Source organism: Pseudopodoces humilis, chromosome 8, assembly GCF_049639895.1.
Source record: "Pseudopodoces humilis isolate 2021_Gansu_Grassland_sample_001 chromosome 8, ASM4963989v1, whole genome shotgun sequence".
Lineage (NCBI taxonomy): Eukaryota > Metazoa > Chordata > Aves > Passeriformes > Paridae > Pseudopodoces > Pseudopodoces humilis.
Window position 1 is genome coordinate 32,697,648 of NC_142207.1, and position 14,326 is coordinate 32,711,973.

The 14,326-nt window shown below is 41.1% G+C and overlaps 1 protein-coding gene across 15 annotated transcripts in view; it reads left to right on the plus strand.

The window, feature by feature from the left end:
* Positions 1–2,801: 2,801 nt before the first annotated feature.
* PCNT (pericentrin) overlaps positions 2,802–14,326 on the plus strand; it is a 71,135-nt gene continuing 59,610 nt past the window's right edge. For all 15 annotated transcript variants that reach the window (XM_088058678.1, XM_014257780.2, XM_088058688.1 and 12 more), the window contains exons 1-6: positions 2,802–2,933; positions 7,963–8,160; positions 9,707–9,757; positions 10,601–10,780; positions 11,549–11,692; positions 14,034–14,198. In XM_088058678.1, coding sequence (XP_087914804.1) covers positions 2,880–2,933; positions 7,963–8,160; positions 9,707–9,757; positions 10,601–10,780; positions 11,549–11,692; positions 14,034–14,198 — 792 coding nt within the window. In that variant the 5' untranslated portion in view covers positions 2,802–2,879. The remainder of the gene's footprint in view (positions 2,934–7,962; positions 8,161–9,706; positions 9,758–10,600; positions 10,781–11,548; positions 11,693–14,033; positions 14,199–14,326) is intronic.

Sequence of the window (14,326 nt, forward strand, 5' to 3'; positions counted from 1 at the left end):
TGACAAGGAGCTTCCTAGTTATCTTAACCATAAGCATGAGCCTAGTAATGTCAGTAAACTGCATCATTATAGTTTGCTTCTGTGCTGGGAAAGACACCTACCCCTTTTTGATTGCTGGTGAATATTGAGCTGATTATTTTACCATCAACTGATTTAGTACAGTGCCCCTAAAAACTAAATTTCTAGAGCCTATGTTGCAGTATGAATAGAGAGTTACAAATAAGTTTGACAAAAAGAACCAGCTATAAGCATTCCATTAAAAGTACAGCACCAGTGTTAAGCAACTGAATTTACTAAAGAGGAAATGATGATAAATTCTTGCTTGATGTGACAGGTATCCCAGAGAAAATCCAATACTAGGAGGAAAAAATAAAAATAAAAAAGGCAGAAAAATCAAAAAGCTTTCCAGCAAAGCTGCTAAAGGATCTCTCTCTTCCCACACTTATGGATGCCTTGGTTACAGTGTGATCCTTACTCTTGGGACATCTTACAACCTGCTAATTAATGGGGTGCCAGAAATGTGCCAGCCACACACAAGATCTTGCTGAAAGGGATCTGTAGCTACACTGAATCCCAAATAAGGGATCACACTTGAGAATGAGGATTCAAAAGAGCAAAACCAGACAAATTTAATCCTGCAGAGGAATAACAGGTGTGTTACATGCACCTCACAGGACATAATTATTCTGCTCTATTTAGCAGCGCTGAAGTCAGTTTGGACACTGTGCCTATTTTTAGACATGGTGGTTTAGAAGGAAAGTAAGTCCAGGAAAAAAAAATAAATAGAAAGGATGCATTTACAAAAAGGAAGGTTCTAAGGAGGACTTTAAAGAACTGGCTTTGTTTAATTAGTAAGTAGCTGGTGAGAAGAGGACAGGCCAGAATCTTTTAAATAAATGAGAGGATGCAATCAAAAAACGGGGTGGAGTGGGGGAGTTCCATCTGGAAAAACACAGGCATTTGGCTTAATGAGGAAGAGAAAGCCTGATAAAAATGGGGAAAGGAATCTTCATTAACCTCTAAGGGAAATGATGGAGCAGCTATTAGACAAAAAAAAACTTTCACAGAAGTTGTTTAGGAACAATTAAAAAATCAAATGTGTTGAACCATTGTAGGACTCCTCAGATACAAGAAAGGATTAGATAACCTGATGAGGTCCATACCAGTATTGCATTTCTTTGATGTCTTTTATTGATTCTGATATTTTATATCCTTAATTTTCATTTCTGTGAGTTCAAAAAGAGAATTTAAAAAGATATTATGATAATAATTATTAGAGGGGTGGAGCAACTCTGCTGTGAGGAAAGGCTGAGAGAATTGGGATGGATCAGCCTGGAAAAGAGAAACTTTAGGGTGACCTAGCTGTGGCCTTCCAGTGTCTGAAGGGAGTCTACAAGAAAGATGGAGAGGGACAATTTACCGGGGCCTGGAGTGGCAGGACAAGGGGAAATGACTTCCCACTGACAGAGAGCAGGTTTAGATTGGGTATTAGGAAAACATTCTTCTCTGTGAAGCCCCGGAACAGTTTCCCCAGAAAGGTTGTGGCTGCCTGATCCTGGGAGGTGCTCACTAAGACATTCCATAATTCAGTCTTTGTCTTTTGGTAATGACTGCAGGCAATCTCAGAATCCTGGCTAAGAAATCAGAGAGCATGACAGTACTACCAGGAAAAGCAAATAATTTACCCCAAAGTTCAAAAGTTCAGCCTTGTACAGACCCTTGACTGTTTCAAGAGTGGGCTTTGCAACCAACCTGCTGCCTGAAGTTCGTAGAGACATGAAGACATTTCAAAGACATTGACACCCACACCTTCACCCTCAGAATTTTTTGTAAAAACATGAGCACACGTCTTCTTCCTTGTCAAAGCTAGCACGAGCGTGGTTTGCTCACTGAAACTTCCACTCTTCCTGAGAAGAGTAAAATCATTTGTGAAGAGGAAAGCCAAAACTACTGCACCCCACAAACCTCTGCAGTGGGCTTTTTAATGCTTTTTAATGCTTTTAAATGCTTGCCAATCCAGCACACTGCCCTAACAGATTTGACTGCATTTTTATAATATTATTTATAAAATTATATTTATATACTTATATTTAAAATATATATTAAATTTATAACAATGATTTCTAAATACAAAGAAGCCACCAATTTTGTAGCTTCAATAAGCAGAGTAAAAAGGAGTTGAAGATTGGACATCTGGGATCTTATGGCCCTTCAAGGACGTTGGAGTAACCAGAAGAGTCCAGAGGGGATTAAGGCCTGGACAGCTGGAGACTCCATCTCCGAGAAAATTATGATAGAGGGTTCAAAGAATGACGACCAAATTAGCACGAAGAACGAGAGATCAATAAGCAACAGAGGATAGCACACTCATTACTGAAGAGAATCATGCAACTCAGAACCAATGAACGTTAATTTAATAATTAATTTAATAAGGAATTTAATAATTCCTTCGCTACAAGATTTACAAACAAGCGAAAAGGCGGGAAGGGAACCACCAACCCGTCCCCTCATCCTATTGGCTGCCGCCAGCCGCGCCTCCATTGGCTGTCTCCCGCGCTGGGCGGGGCCGGCGGCCCTTTTGAAATGGCGCGGGACTCTCCCATTTGTGGCTGCCGCGGAAGGGGCGGGGCCGGGGGCTCGCGCCGGCTTGCCCGGGGTATCCCAGCAGCCATTTAGCGGGAGGGGGCGGAGCCCGGCTGAGATACGCTGTCGCCATTGGTCGACGGCCGCGGAGCGTCAGGAGCTCTGGCCAATGGGCGCAGAGCTCCGCCCCACGAGGTGTGGCTGGCGCGGCGGCGGGCGGCCCGGGGCGGCCATGACCGAGGCTTCGCTGCCGCCGCCGTGACGGCGCGGGGGGCGCGAACCGCCCCGGCCGCCGCATGGACGCGCAGGAGGAGGCGCGAAGGCGCAAGCTGGAGGCTGGCAGGGCCAAGGTGAGGGGAAGGGCTCCCCGCTAGGCGGAGGCTGCGCCCGCCCCGGTCTCTGTGCGCTGAGAGGGCTGCCAGGCCCGGGGGGCGGCTTCGCCTCAGATCGCCCCCGGTCTCTCCCCTCCGTGGGGTTGGGCGCGGGCAGCGGCGGGGCCGGGGTCTGCTGCCGGCCCGGGACTGTCCACAGAGGCCGGGGCTTCCCTGGCACCATGGCTCCGCAGGAAAAGCCGTGCCCGGAGGTGTTTGTGCGTGCAGGCTGCCTGCGGGGCTCCCATCCTGCTACACAGGCATAGAAACATTACCTGGGGTAGACACAGAGCAGCTGACAGCAGTGCATATACCGTCCCTCAGGCTCTCTTTTCTTTGTTTGGCTTCTTTTTCCTTCCTAACTAGGGAAGGATTTTTGGAAGGATCCCATTTTTGCCTAGAATTCAGTGTTGGTGGGAATACTGCATTTCCAGCTGAGGATCCCAAAGAACAGGTGTTGTTTTATTATTCCGCTGGCTCATTGGCTTCCCTGTGTGTCTGCAGGTGGGTTAGCAGAGAGCTGGGCTTGGTTTGTTGGTTTCCAGTCACGCCGGTGGAAAACACTTCATAAGCTTTGAACATTTAAGTGTCTTCACTTGTGTGTAGTTTAGGGACCTCTGTAGAGCTCACGGGATGAGCCTATATAAAGATAGCATTCTCCAAGCAATTATTACTTGCAACCATGTGTTTTAACTCTGGTTGTGTTCTAATCCTGTTGGATAAAAACTTCTGCTTTGTTTTATTAATGATGTTCAAGGAGCTGGTTGGAAATACCGGGTTACTTTCCTTTTAATTTAGCGTTTCTGCTGGCTTTTGAGCTGGTTTTGTCATACTTCCATTCTGGCTGGCCCTGCTACGTAAGGCTTTCTAGTTCTCACTGTTCCAGTAGGACTGGAATGGATGCTGTAGCTGGACAGGGATAGCTGAGGCTGCACAGGGTCGGGGGAAGTTTGGACCCATCAGATCTTTCCAGATCCTGCCCTTTCTGCAGGGAACCTGTCTGGATATCTGGCTAGTGGGGTCAGAGGTGGCTTGGAGCTGTCCTGTCTGTCTGCTGTGTTTCTGTTTCAGCTACTTCACGCTAGTGCTGTGTACAAGGAAACCAGAGAGCTTTTCTGGAAGGGAGCAGGTTTGTAGCTGGAGCTGTGCTGAAGCTGCAGCCTGGTGATGGGCAGTACAGATCCTTCGTCTCTGGCCTGGCCCTTCCTGATGCTGCCATGGATTCCACACTGCCTGTTCCTGCTCAGCAGTTTCTCATGTGCCTGCCTTCCCAGCCTTGTCATGTGCTGTGAGAACACAATCCTCTGCTGGAGAGCAGCTGTATCATTAGCTCAAGAGAAAGAACTCTGAGAGCAGGAGTTCTTAAGGCTGACAGTTTACCTTAGTGTGGCACAACCTGTGTTAACACTTCTGTTAGCACAATTCCAGGTGCAGGACCTGTTTATCATTAGAAAAATGTGACAGATCTAGCTTGAATAAGTTATTAGCTCACACCTGGTAGAAAAGTGTTGTTTGCCATTAAAAAAAAAAATCAGGGACTTACGTTTCAAGTTACACCTGCAGACCCAGTGTTGCATTTACTGCTTTTCTATACTGTGTACTTAATCTCTCTTCCCATTTAAAAAAAAAAAAAATATCATTAGCAGCCCCATCAGTGTTGCTGCTACATGGTGTCATGCGGTATTCCAAGAGGAGAGGAAGAGTTTGAGAGACAGAGATAAATGTGGTGCTTCCTCTGATGATTAGAATGTCACAGAGATCTATTCCTTGAGATTCCTGGCAGATTCCAAAAAGCACCCAGATGACATTTCCCCTTTTTTATTCTTCTGCTTTTCTTTTTTTCTAGTTTTATTTGTGCTCTCCTCCTCATGGATACAGCACAGTTTTGAAAGGGAGGAAGAACCATGAGCAAGTACAGGTTCTCCTTCCTGTGGTGCAGCTGAGGGCAGCTTAGGATGATCTCATCTTTGGTCTGACACAGAAATGTTCAGTGTCCACCAGATCAGCTTTCTAAACCATCTCCACACATCTCTACAGGCACTCCTGACAGCAGGGGACAGGAGTGAGGCTGATTCCATGTGACAGGCCTCTGTTGTAGCAACCTGTGCAGTGATGTAACTGCAGTTTGATACTGCCTCAGTCTGAAGGTGTCAACTCTTGAGGGCTTTTTGTCTAACTGCCACCTTCCACAAAATGAATTATTTTATCTTTAGCATCCTTAGATTTTAGTCTGCTAAGCAATGACTTTGCAAAGAAATATGATCTAAATATTTTCAAACCATACTTGCATTTTTCTTTTCCATATAGGAATAAGCATTCCACTATTGAGATGCATTTAAGTTATCACCTAATAATAATAATGATAATGCCAACTGTTGTATTTACTGGAGACTGTAATTGGCAGCTGAATACTGACTGTCAGGTACCTCAGATTCCTGCCTCTAACGAGTGCAATACTCATAGCCAGAGTAGTAATTGAGAAACAGAACAAGCTTAACTACTGCTGCTTTTTTCTCCTAGTTTTTTCCTACCTCACATTAATTAGTCTGCATGTTGACCACCTGTACCTCTAGTTACAGAGCTTTCTGTGCCGTATCTCGGGTGTGGGAAGTTTTGCTCCTCTTCCGTTTTACACTTAGGACCTGAAAAATGAGTTCAGGTTTTCCAGGAAGTTCTCCCACCTCGTCATTTTGAGGAAGGTCTAGAAACTATTTATTGGTTTTGTCTGAGAGCACTTGTTGCTTATGTTTGCTGTATCCAAGAAGTAGACTAATGTTTATTTGAACAACCTGTTTCTGTTTGGTGCTGATGTGGTTTTCTGCTCTGTTCCATTTTCTCTGGGTGTTGGTTTTGGTACTAATTTCTGAAGTACATAAAGTATTACATCAACTTTTAACTGTCTGGTCCTGGTGAAATGAAGTTTTAGTGCATTGGTACCTGTAGGAAGGTGTTCTTATGTTACAACAGCTGCTTAGAATGCTGTGGAGGACAATGCTCTCAGGGTTCCTGTGGCAATCTTGGCTAAAAGTGAAGCTTTCACCTTTGCATGTGCTTCTAGAAAGCAAAAGGAGGGTTAATTCAAAACGGGCATGATGGGATCTCATTGTGATGAGGCAGAGGCAATTGTGTCTTGCTTTCTTCATATTCATATTCACTACTTCGTGTTGGATGGCTGCTTGTGAATTTGAGATTCTCTCACATGAAAACTGGATATTGTTCTAAATAGAACTTTTCCCATAAATCTGGAACATGTTTGACTCCAGCCACTCCACCAAGTCCAGTAGTTCCATAAAATTTTGGTGTAGTTAGATATTTTTGCATGGTATATATTATGATTTTATATGTTTAGTGCATGTGAATAGGACAAAGTAAGTTCTGTTTTCTTTACCTGTGCATTTGAAAATTTATACTGTTTTGGTGTTCATCCATGCCAAGTCTCTGGTTCTCCCTTCATTAATCAGTAACTGCTCTCTGTAATGCCCACTCTCTCTGCCTTTAATTTTTTCTGCTTGTTTTACTCCTGTTTTCCCTTTTTCCCTGCTTCAGCAGTTTCCTCTACTCTCCATTTTTCTGCATGCTTTCTCCTGCCCTGTTTCCCCATGTTATCAGGTTAATTAGTGCTGTAGCTATTTTTGACATACATTGCCATCAGTAAGTGCTGGAGTTGACACCTGGTTTCACAGGATGGTATTTGTGTCTCACTGCAGCTTCATGGTCTGTTCATTCTGCTTATTATGAAAGGCACACGCCTGGCAATCTTCATTTAATCTGCACTTCAGTATAACTAACTGTAGAAATTACAGAAGGTAGTCTTAAAAAATAAGTTTTTTGTACATAAAAATTATATCAGCGGTTAAGAAGTTGATGTCTTTCTGCAAATATACCTTTCAAACAGGCTGCTGGGTGTAGCAGATGTGCAACTGTGCACCTGTTGAGTTGGTAAGCTGTCAGGTAGAAGTTCCTGTAAGGAGAGGGGACTGAACTAGATCCTTTTCACAATCTGAATGAGAAGAATGGGACAAGATTTTTCTGCAAGGTGGCTGACAGGAAAACCAAGCTTGTCAAGGATTTTCATATATTTTGCAGGTACAACTTGGCAGTGGTGTTTATATCCAGTCATCTACAGTTAACTATCTGTATGCTTATCACAAGGATATAACACTAAACTTGTTAACATGTGGTTTTAAGCTTGAAGAAGACTTTTTCCTTATGAGAAGGATGTCTGGATTTCTTCTCTGGGGGAGATGCTATTTGGAAATGGTGCCTAAACACTATACTAGACTTGAAAATAACAATAATCCTTTTCAAGCTGTTTAGGGTGAGTTGGGTAATAAATTGTCAGTGACATTCTTTACAAGTCCCTGGGGCTTTGGATAGCTGTGATAGCCTGATAAAGTAGAGCATCTGATTCTTCAACAGAAGAAATTAAAATGACCTGGCTTAATTGATTTTCTATTTATGTACTGGAGGCTGCTTTCTGGCGAGGAAGTTTTGCTGTGTTCTCTTAAGGGGGTGGCAGGGAAGGAGCATTAAAATTAACGGAAGTGAATCCTCATCTCAAAGCTTACGCTGGCTAAGACCTGTTTAGATGTATTTGTAGGGGTGTGCTGGTTCTGTCACCATGACAAGAGGGTGCTTGGTTTGGCTGGTCTTACAGAAAGACTGCTCAATTATTATTTTTTCCTAATGCTTCTAGTATATTGACAACTCATTCCTTTATTAATTTGTCTTGCTGTAATTCTGGATTATCATTAACGCACAAAGTTTCACTGAGTAAAACTTGGATTCTTGTGTGGAAATGAGCCTTTAGTGCTGGTGTGAGATTTGTTGCTTAAGGGCACAGTTATCCAGTATGTTGTGAGAGTAGGCAGATAAAGCAGTTTTTCTGCAGATGTATATATTTTATCAAGACAGGAGCTCTGTCACCCATGACTGTGTTAATCTTGTGGTCCTGCTACTTTTTCCTTGCTTACCTCTCCCTGTACCTCTTGCAATCTTTCCTGAACAGTTTGCTTACTTCAGACAGCGAAAAGCAAAGGGTGGCATCACGCAGTCGCAGAAAAAGGCGGCGAAGAGGAAGGGCTCGGCTGTCCACACGCATGACCTTCCGAAGGAAGAGCACCCAGTAGCAGCCAGAGATGCTGGGAAGGGTGTAGAGGGTCAGGCTGAAGACACCAACCTGCCAGAGGCAACAACAGAGGCACAGGTAAATTTCAATATTTCTTGCCTTTGCTATGCTCCATCTGCAGGTAACAAGTGTTCAGGTGGTTGTTTTACTCGATTGAGTGTTAGCTCACTGGCACTGGCCACCAGCTGACCTTGAGAGGTAAGTGAACTGGTGTTATCTTCACTTGTAATAGTTCACTCTCTAACAAAGTGATCTCATTTGCTGAGTAGGACATCTCCATGATATGGCCTGGGCAGCTGTTGTTGCCAGGGAGCTGTTAGCCTCCTAAATTAAAGTATTTCACTGTCATGACTTCTCTTTGGGCAGACTTTAGGGTTATGTGGCTGTGAAGTCATAAAATGGCAAATCTGGACTGGGACATCAACAGATTAGAAACTGCCAGGACCTTGTAATGCGCACCATTAATTTGGTTTTGTATCACTTGACTGATTCAAATATTCTTAGTGTTTTCTGAAAAACTGTATTTTATTCCAGCAAGCTCTTAGTAGCCATTTTAAAGCCAGCATAGATGTAATTTCCACAGATTTGTTTAAGATGTGACTTTGGTTGTGTCTGGTGTATTTTGGTATATATATATACTGATGACTCCCTGAAGATAGGCATGTTCTCTGTGAAAGAAATTTTGGGGAGCTGGTGCCTTCTGCACCAAAAACACCTCCAGATGTTGGTGTATTTTCACAACATACCACAATAGCATCAAACTCTAATGTGTTTGCAAACCTGCAATGATGGGACATAAAATTTGTGTGTGTTATCCTGCTTTCTGTTGTGAGGGTATCCCTGATGCTTTCAGGATATCTTCAACATAATGTTAGTTTTGCAAAGGCTTTTATGAAGCTACAGAAGTGTCTGCACTGAGGGAAAACATAGTGTTTTGTCACTCAGCCAAAGCCATGTCCCTTCTACATTTGTGTGAGCTTAAATTTAAAAAAGCAAACAAAAATCACTTACTGCTGCTAAGCAGCTTTTTTCAAAATAGCTGGTTTGTGAAGCAACTGGAATTCTAGGTTATCTGGAGAGGATACCTCCAGGGAGACAGTAATCATTGGGAACTACTTCAAGCAGACTCAAAATGCAGGGTGAGCTGTGGGCTACCTTTTCCAAATAATGCAATGGTCATCTTGGTCTTGTGAATTTAGTGAGAGGGAAACCTCTTTCAGCATATCGAGCTGTGTTATATCTGTGTGTCAGAAAAAGGTGTTGCTTTTGTGATTACCTGAATGGTTTTGGCATGTTTGTTAAATAATCTCCTCTCAGTTTACTAATCTTTAGTACTAGATGAAAGATTGCTCACATATATGCCAGCTACAACAGCAGAGGATCAAGTATTGAATCAGTGTTGAGGCTTAGCCCTAAATTTACGTAGACATAATACTTTTGTTTGTTTACTTTTTTGCAGTTTAGTTTATTTCACCATGAAAGACCAGCTGGATTTAACATAAAGTCAGTCTCTCACAGCACAGACCTTTCTGGCTTATGCTTAAGGTTTTTCCAAAATAATTCTGTTTTTCCTTATTTTTATTTAAAATAGTTATGATTTAGTGTTGCTTTGTTTATTTACCAGGGCAGCACTGATTTGTCTAGCTGGGAGCCACTGGATGATCATGCAACTCAAGTAAGTGTGAAAGGGTGTATCTTTGTGCTGGATAGAGCTGAAAGAAGACTATAATTGATATAAGTGATAATTGGTGGCTAAAATGATTAATTAAACATTGTTATCAAATAGGATAAAACTGATGCGATTTCACTATTTTATGGTATAAAACGGGTATTTCTCTGTATGTACATGTACTGGCTGTGCAAATTGGTTGCTAAGAAAATTGGGTTTTGTAAAATCATAGGCTTTGCCCAGAGAAATTTGAATGTTTCTAATGTTTCCAGTTCATACTTGGGTTCCTTTTTCATTGTTTCAAACAATACAACCAAAAGTATTAAAAATAAAATTCAAGCTACTGTATCCTCTGTGATGATTGCAACAATGTTGCTCCTAAGAAACCACAGAAATTTCATTGTAACTGAAGAGCTTTACATTGTTGCTTCTCATTTGAGTGGACTGTTCTCTGGTCAGATGGATGTAAAAGGTTTGTTTAAATTGGTAGCATTCTGTTTCCTTCCTCACAACTGGAGGTATTTAAATCCCAATACATGCCAAAATGGCATGTTGCCACCATTTGGTGCTATAGAATCACAACACTCTTACTTTACTTTTGTGCTTTAAACTATCATGAAAATTTATTATCTATGATAATTTTTAATTTGAAATTTTTAGGCATTAAGGACTTTATGTAGGTAAGGTGTCTATTAGATACAAAGTCCCAGTGTTGGGTTACTTTTAAAGTAGAATTTGCCCAGGACTTAACCTTGGAGCCAAATTTGTTTTCAGACTAATCACAAATCAGAAATGGTATTTTTAGTGAATAAAAATGCATTTCTGATGGTTTTTTTTTTTTTTATGAAGAAAGATAGGATAAATTCTGCTGCAGAATACAGCGAGGCTGATGCTCAGATGTGTCAGGTGAGGATAGCTGAGCTGGAGAGCAGACTGCTTGAGAAACAGGAAGCAGTGGAAAGGCTCACTATACAGATGGAGGAGCTGCAGGACCAACTCACCCAGCACAACGATTCTATGCAGCTTCAGGTATGTTTCACAGAATTGGGTATTGGGATAATACTATCTTGTTTTAATCCTAAAAATATTTAGGCCACAGAACTCAAAAACCTATTTTTTTTTAGTGAGAACATGTAGTGTACACATGAACTTAGTGAGTACATGTAGTGCAGCATCCTCTTCCAGAATATTAAATAATAATTTGGATTCCCTTTCTCTAGCAGTTCTGCATAAAGGTAAATTATTACCAGATGCTTTCTAAGACTAGTTACTTTCCCCTTTAGATGTTCTTTTTCACATTCTAGGATTGGGGAAACAAAAACATTTACTGTTGGTGATAAATAAATTGAAAAGATAAATGTGATTAATGTAAAATAGGATTAATGTATCCAATCTCATTAGCTTCCTCTCACATGACTGAAGGGAATTGCTGGCAGATAGGAAATAATTTAGGGGGTACTAAATATTCATTATATCCTTTTTGAAAATTTGATTGCTTTTTACTTCAATAAGAGCTACAAATTTGGAAGTAAAAATACCCATTTCATTGCTGGCATCCCATAATTTGTTTTTAAAGTCACTTTTGGTTAGGTTTATTATCTCTGAGATCAGTTTAAGACTCCTCTTCCATCATGCCTGCCATCATCTTTGGACACAAAGACTTCTTTAGTGCGAGTTGGTTAAAACTGAAATATAACTACAGACTCTGTAATGGCTTTGCTTCAAGAAAACCTACTTGGTTCCAAATATGTTAAGAATCTTTTAATGTTAAAAGTGCACTTCTTCTGACTCCTGTAGGAAACAGTGGTTCAAGAGCAGAATGAAATCATCTGGAAGTTAACAACCTGCCTTCAACAGGCCAAGAAAGACCGGGATGAGCTACAGGAAGAGGCTTCATCTGTGGCTGGTCAGATCCATGATTTACAGCTCCAGCTACATCAGGTGTGCCCCTCCTCCAATTTGTGTGTCCTTACAGAGACAGCAAGAACAACTTTAGAGTATGAATGTAAAAACATTGAACTGATGATGTAGCTCTTCATAGTTCAGTTTGTAGCACAGCAGTCAAAATTATTTCAGTTCGAGGCAGAGTTTTTTCCTGGTTGCTATGGAGAAGTCCTGGAAATATCCCCATGTTTTCCACTTGCTTGCATAATGTTTTGAAGGTAATTGCACTTCTTTTATCCTTAATTTAAGCCCTTGTTAGGGAATTTTACACAATGTTGTTAGTGGTGTTATGGACTGAGTAAAAGCATTATTCAAGCCCTGCCTTGGGTGTAGATTTTTGGCAGCAGCTTGAATTCAGGTGAGGCACACCTAAACCTCTCTGGCTCGCAAGTTCTTAAGAATTGCAGATCAGGTTTATCACAAAATGAGTTATTTATTGAGTAGGCAGAAGATTAACACACAAATGGCCTTAAACAGAGTTCAGTACTACACAGGTTAAAACAAAGAACTACTAGTAGATTACATAAAACAGTGCACAACATAAAGGTACCTATATTATAGCTGGCAAAGAAGTTATATGGATAGGAGTCAGTATAACTTACCACCAAACTGATGTTGAGGCACACAGATTGCTTTGACTCAACCCCCAAGAGAGTAACCACAAAGTGGCATCTCAGCTTTAGGGAAGAGCCCCACTCATTTCCATGGAATATGCAGAAGACTTCTGCCTCACGAAAATTTGGTGTAGCTTTTATAATTTGTAAAGTGTCTATCAGTCAGAAATTCAAGCTTATCTTCCTTCAATCTCTCTGCCAAGGCAAGATATTTATTGTCAGCTGGGAATGCCACCTCCATGGCACCAGAAATATCTCACTACCAGACAGATGTCTTGCCTGAGATATTTCAAGGATTAGCAAAATCTTGTGAGAGGGGAAGATGCCCTGAGCTATTGCACCAGCTGATAGGCAGAACAGATGAGCCCTTCTGTGGTAGGGGAATGTCCTGCCACAAGTGGTTTGTGGCTTTTACACAACTGTTGCTCTATTATTTGGGTTTGCATGTGATCATTTGTCCTTTGCCAGAGAAATCTATGAGTTTCTGCTTGGGCAACTGGGACATCTCAGCTGTTAGACAGAAACTTGCTGTGCTGAGGTGATGTGACTTGGCTCAAAGAAAGAAATTTAAATAACATGGTTCAAGCAGCCTCTGTGACACATAGGAACCTGCTTCAGTGCATTGGGTTGATCATGGATCTAATCCCTGGATAATGAGATATACTGCAGCACTTCACTGCTTTAAAATGTATTTTTAAAAGTGCTTTATCCTTTCTTGGTGATGCTCAGTGTTCTAGTGGCCATTCTCTCTCAACCTATGTATTTGCTGTCCTTGTAGCCTTGTAATATACACCAAAGAGAAGTGTTTCTGTACAGTAACTGTTTCAGGTTTGCAGGATAAGAATTGCCCTACATGGGGTTATTATCTTAAAAGTCTGGATAGGAAGGGAAAGGGTTGTAAATATTTTAAAAATAAAAATGGAGACTTTTTAAGTCCAGGAATTATCTTAAAGGAGTTGCTTATGCCCTGAAAAATAAACTGTCTGCTAAATGAAATTTTGTAAAATAACAAAAAATACTGCTCTGTGTCTACAATTCTGGTTGCAACAGCAGAATATGGTAAAAGTGAAGGCTACTCAGCAGGTGTTTTGGATTTGCACCATAAGCCATTGAAAGACAAGGATCAAGCCTCTAAGTAGCATTTCAGGCATATTCTAAGTTTATTGAGACGATGCACCTTGTGGATGGATGTCAACTTTGATAACAGATGAAGGCACTAATATTGTCTTACATATTCTTCCTTGGTTTTAGTGACATTGAGAAAAATATGCTAAATAAAACATATTTTGTTAGCCTCATGGGGGAAATGTTTTCCTTTCATTGGCAGGGATGTGGAGAGGGAAGAAACTATCTTTAGTAATGAGCTGTAAATGCTTTGCAGAGAAGACTGGTTTTATTCATTGTCCTCTTAATGGCATGTCCAGTCCATTGGAAGTTCTGCTTCATATTGGAGGAATCCAGTATGATTTATTATGATAGATTGATAGGTTTATAATGTTAGAAAATTTACCATAGGGATGAATTGTCTAACATTTGCATCTTTTCAGTAAGTAATTGTATCTCAAACATGACAAGTGTTGTCTGCTTTTTTAGGATGATTTTTATTCCTTGAGAATGAAAGATTTAGGGTAAATCTGTAAAATCACTTGCTTTCAGTGAGTCTTGTGTATGAGTTGTTTGGATATCAACTTTCTCCTGACTGTGAGTGCCTTTTATGTGTCCAGGTTACAGAGATACTGAGGAATAAAAGTCTCAGGAAAAACCAAGAATTAGAAGCTCAGCAGCAAATGTCCTTGTTTCAGGATTGTCTCAGAGAGCAAAATGCACACTTGGAGATACTGCGTGAGAAAGCACATGACCTGGAAGTACAGCTGGAGTCTTCTCAAAAGGTAAAAACATAATTTTTTTGTTCTTATTTATTTCAAATTTGGTGACAGCTTGAACTTGCTGTAGTGACATTTTCATGAAAAAAAGTCTTTTTATACAGAAATAAATTCATAGGGATTGTGATGACTAA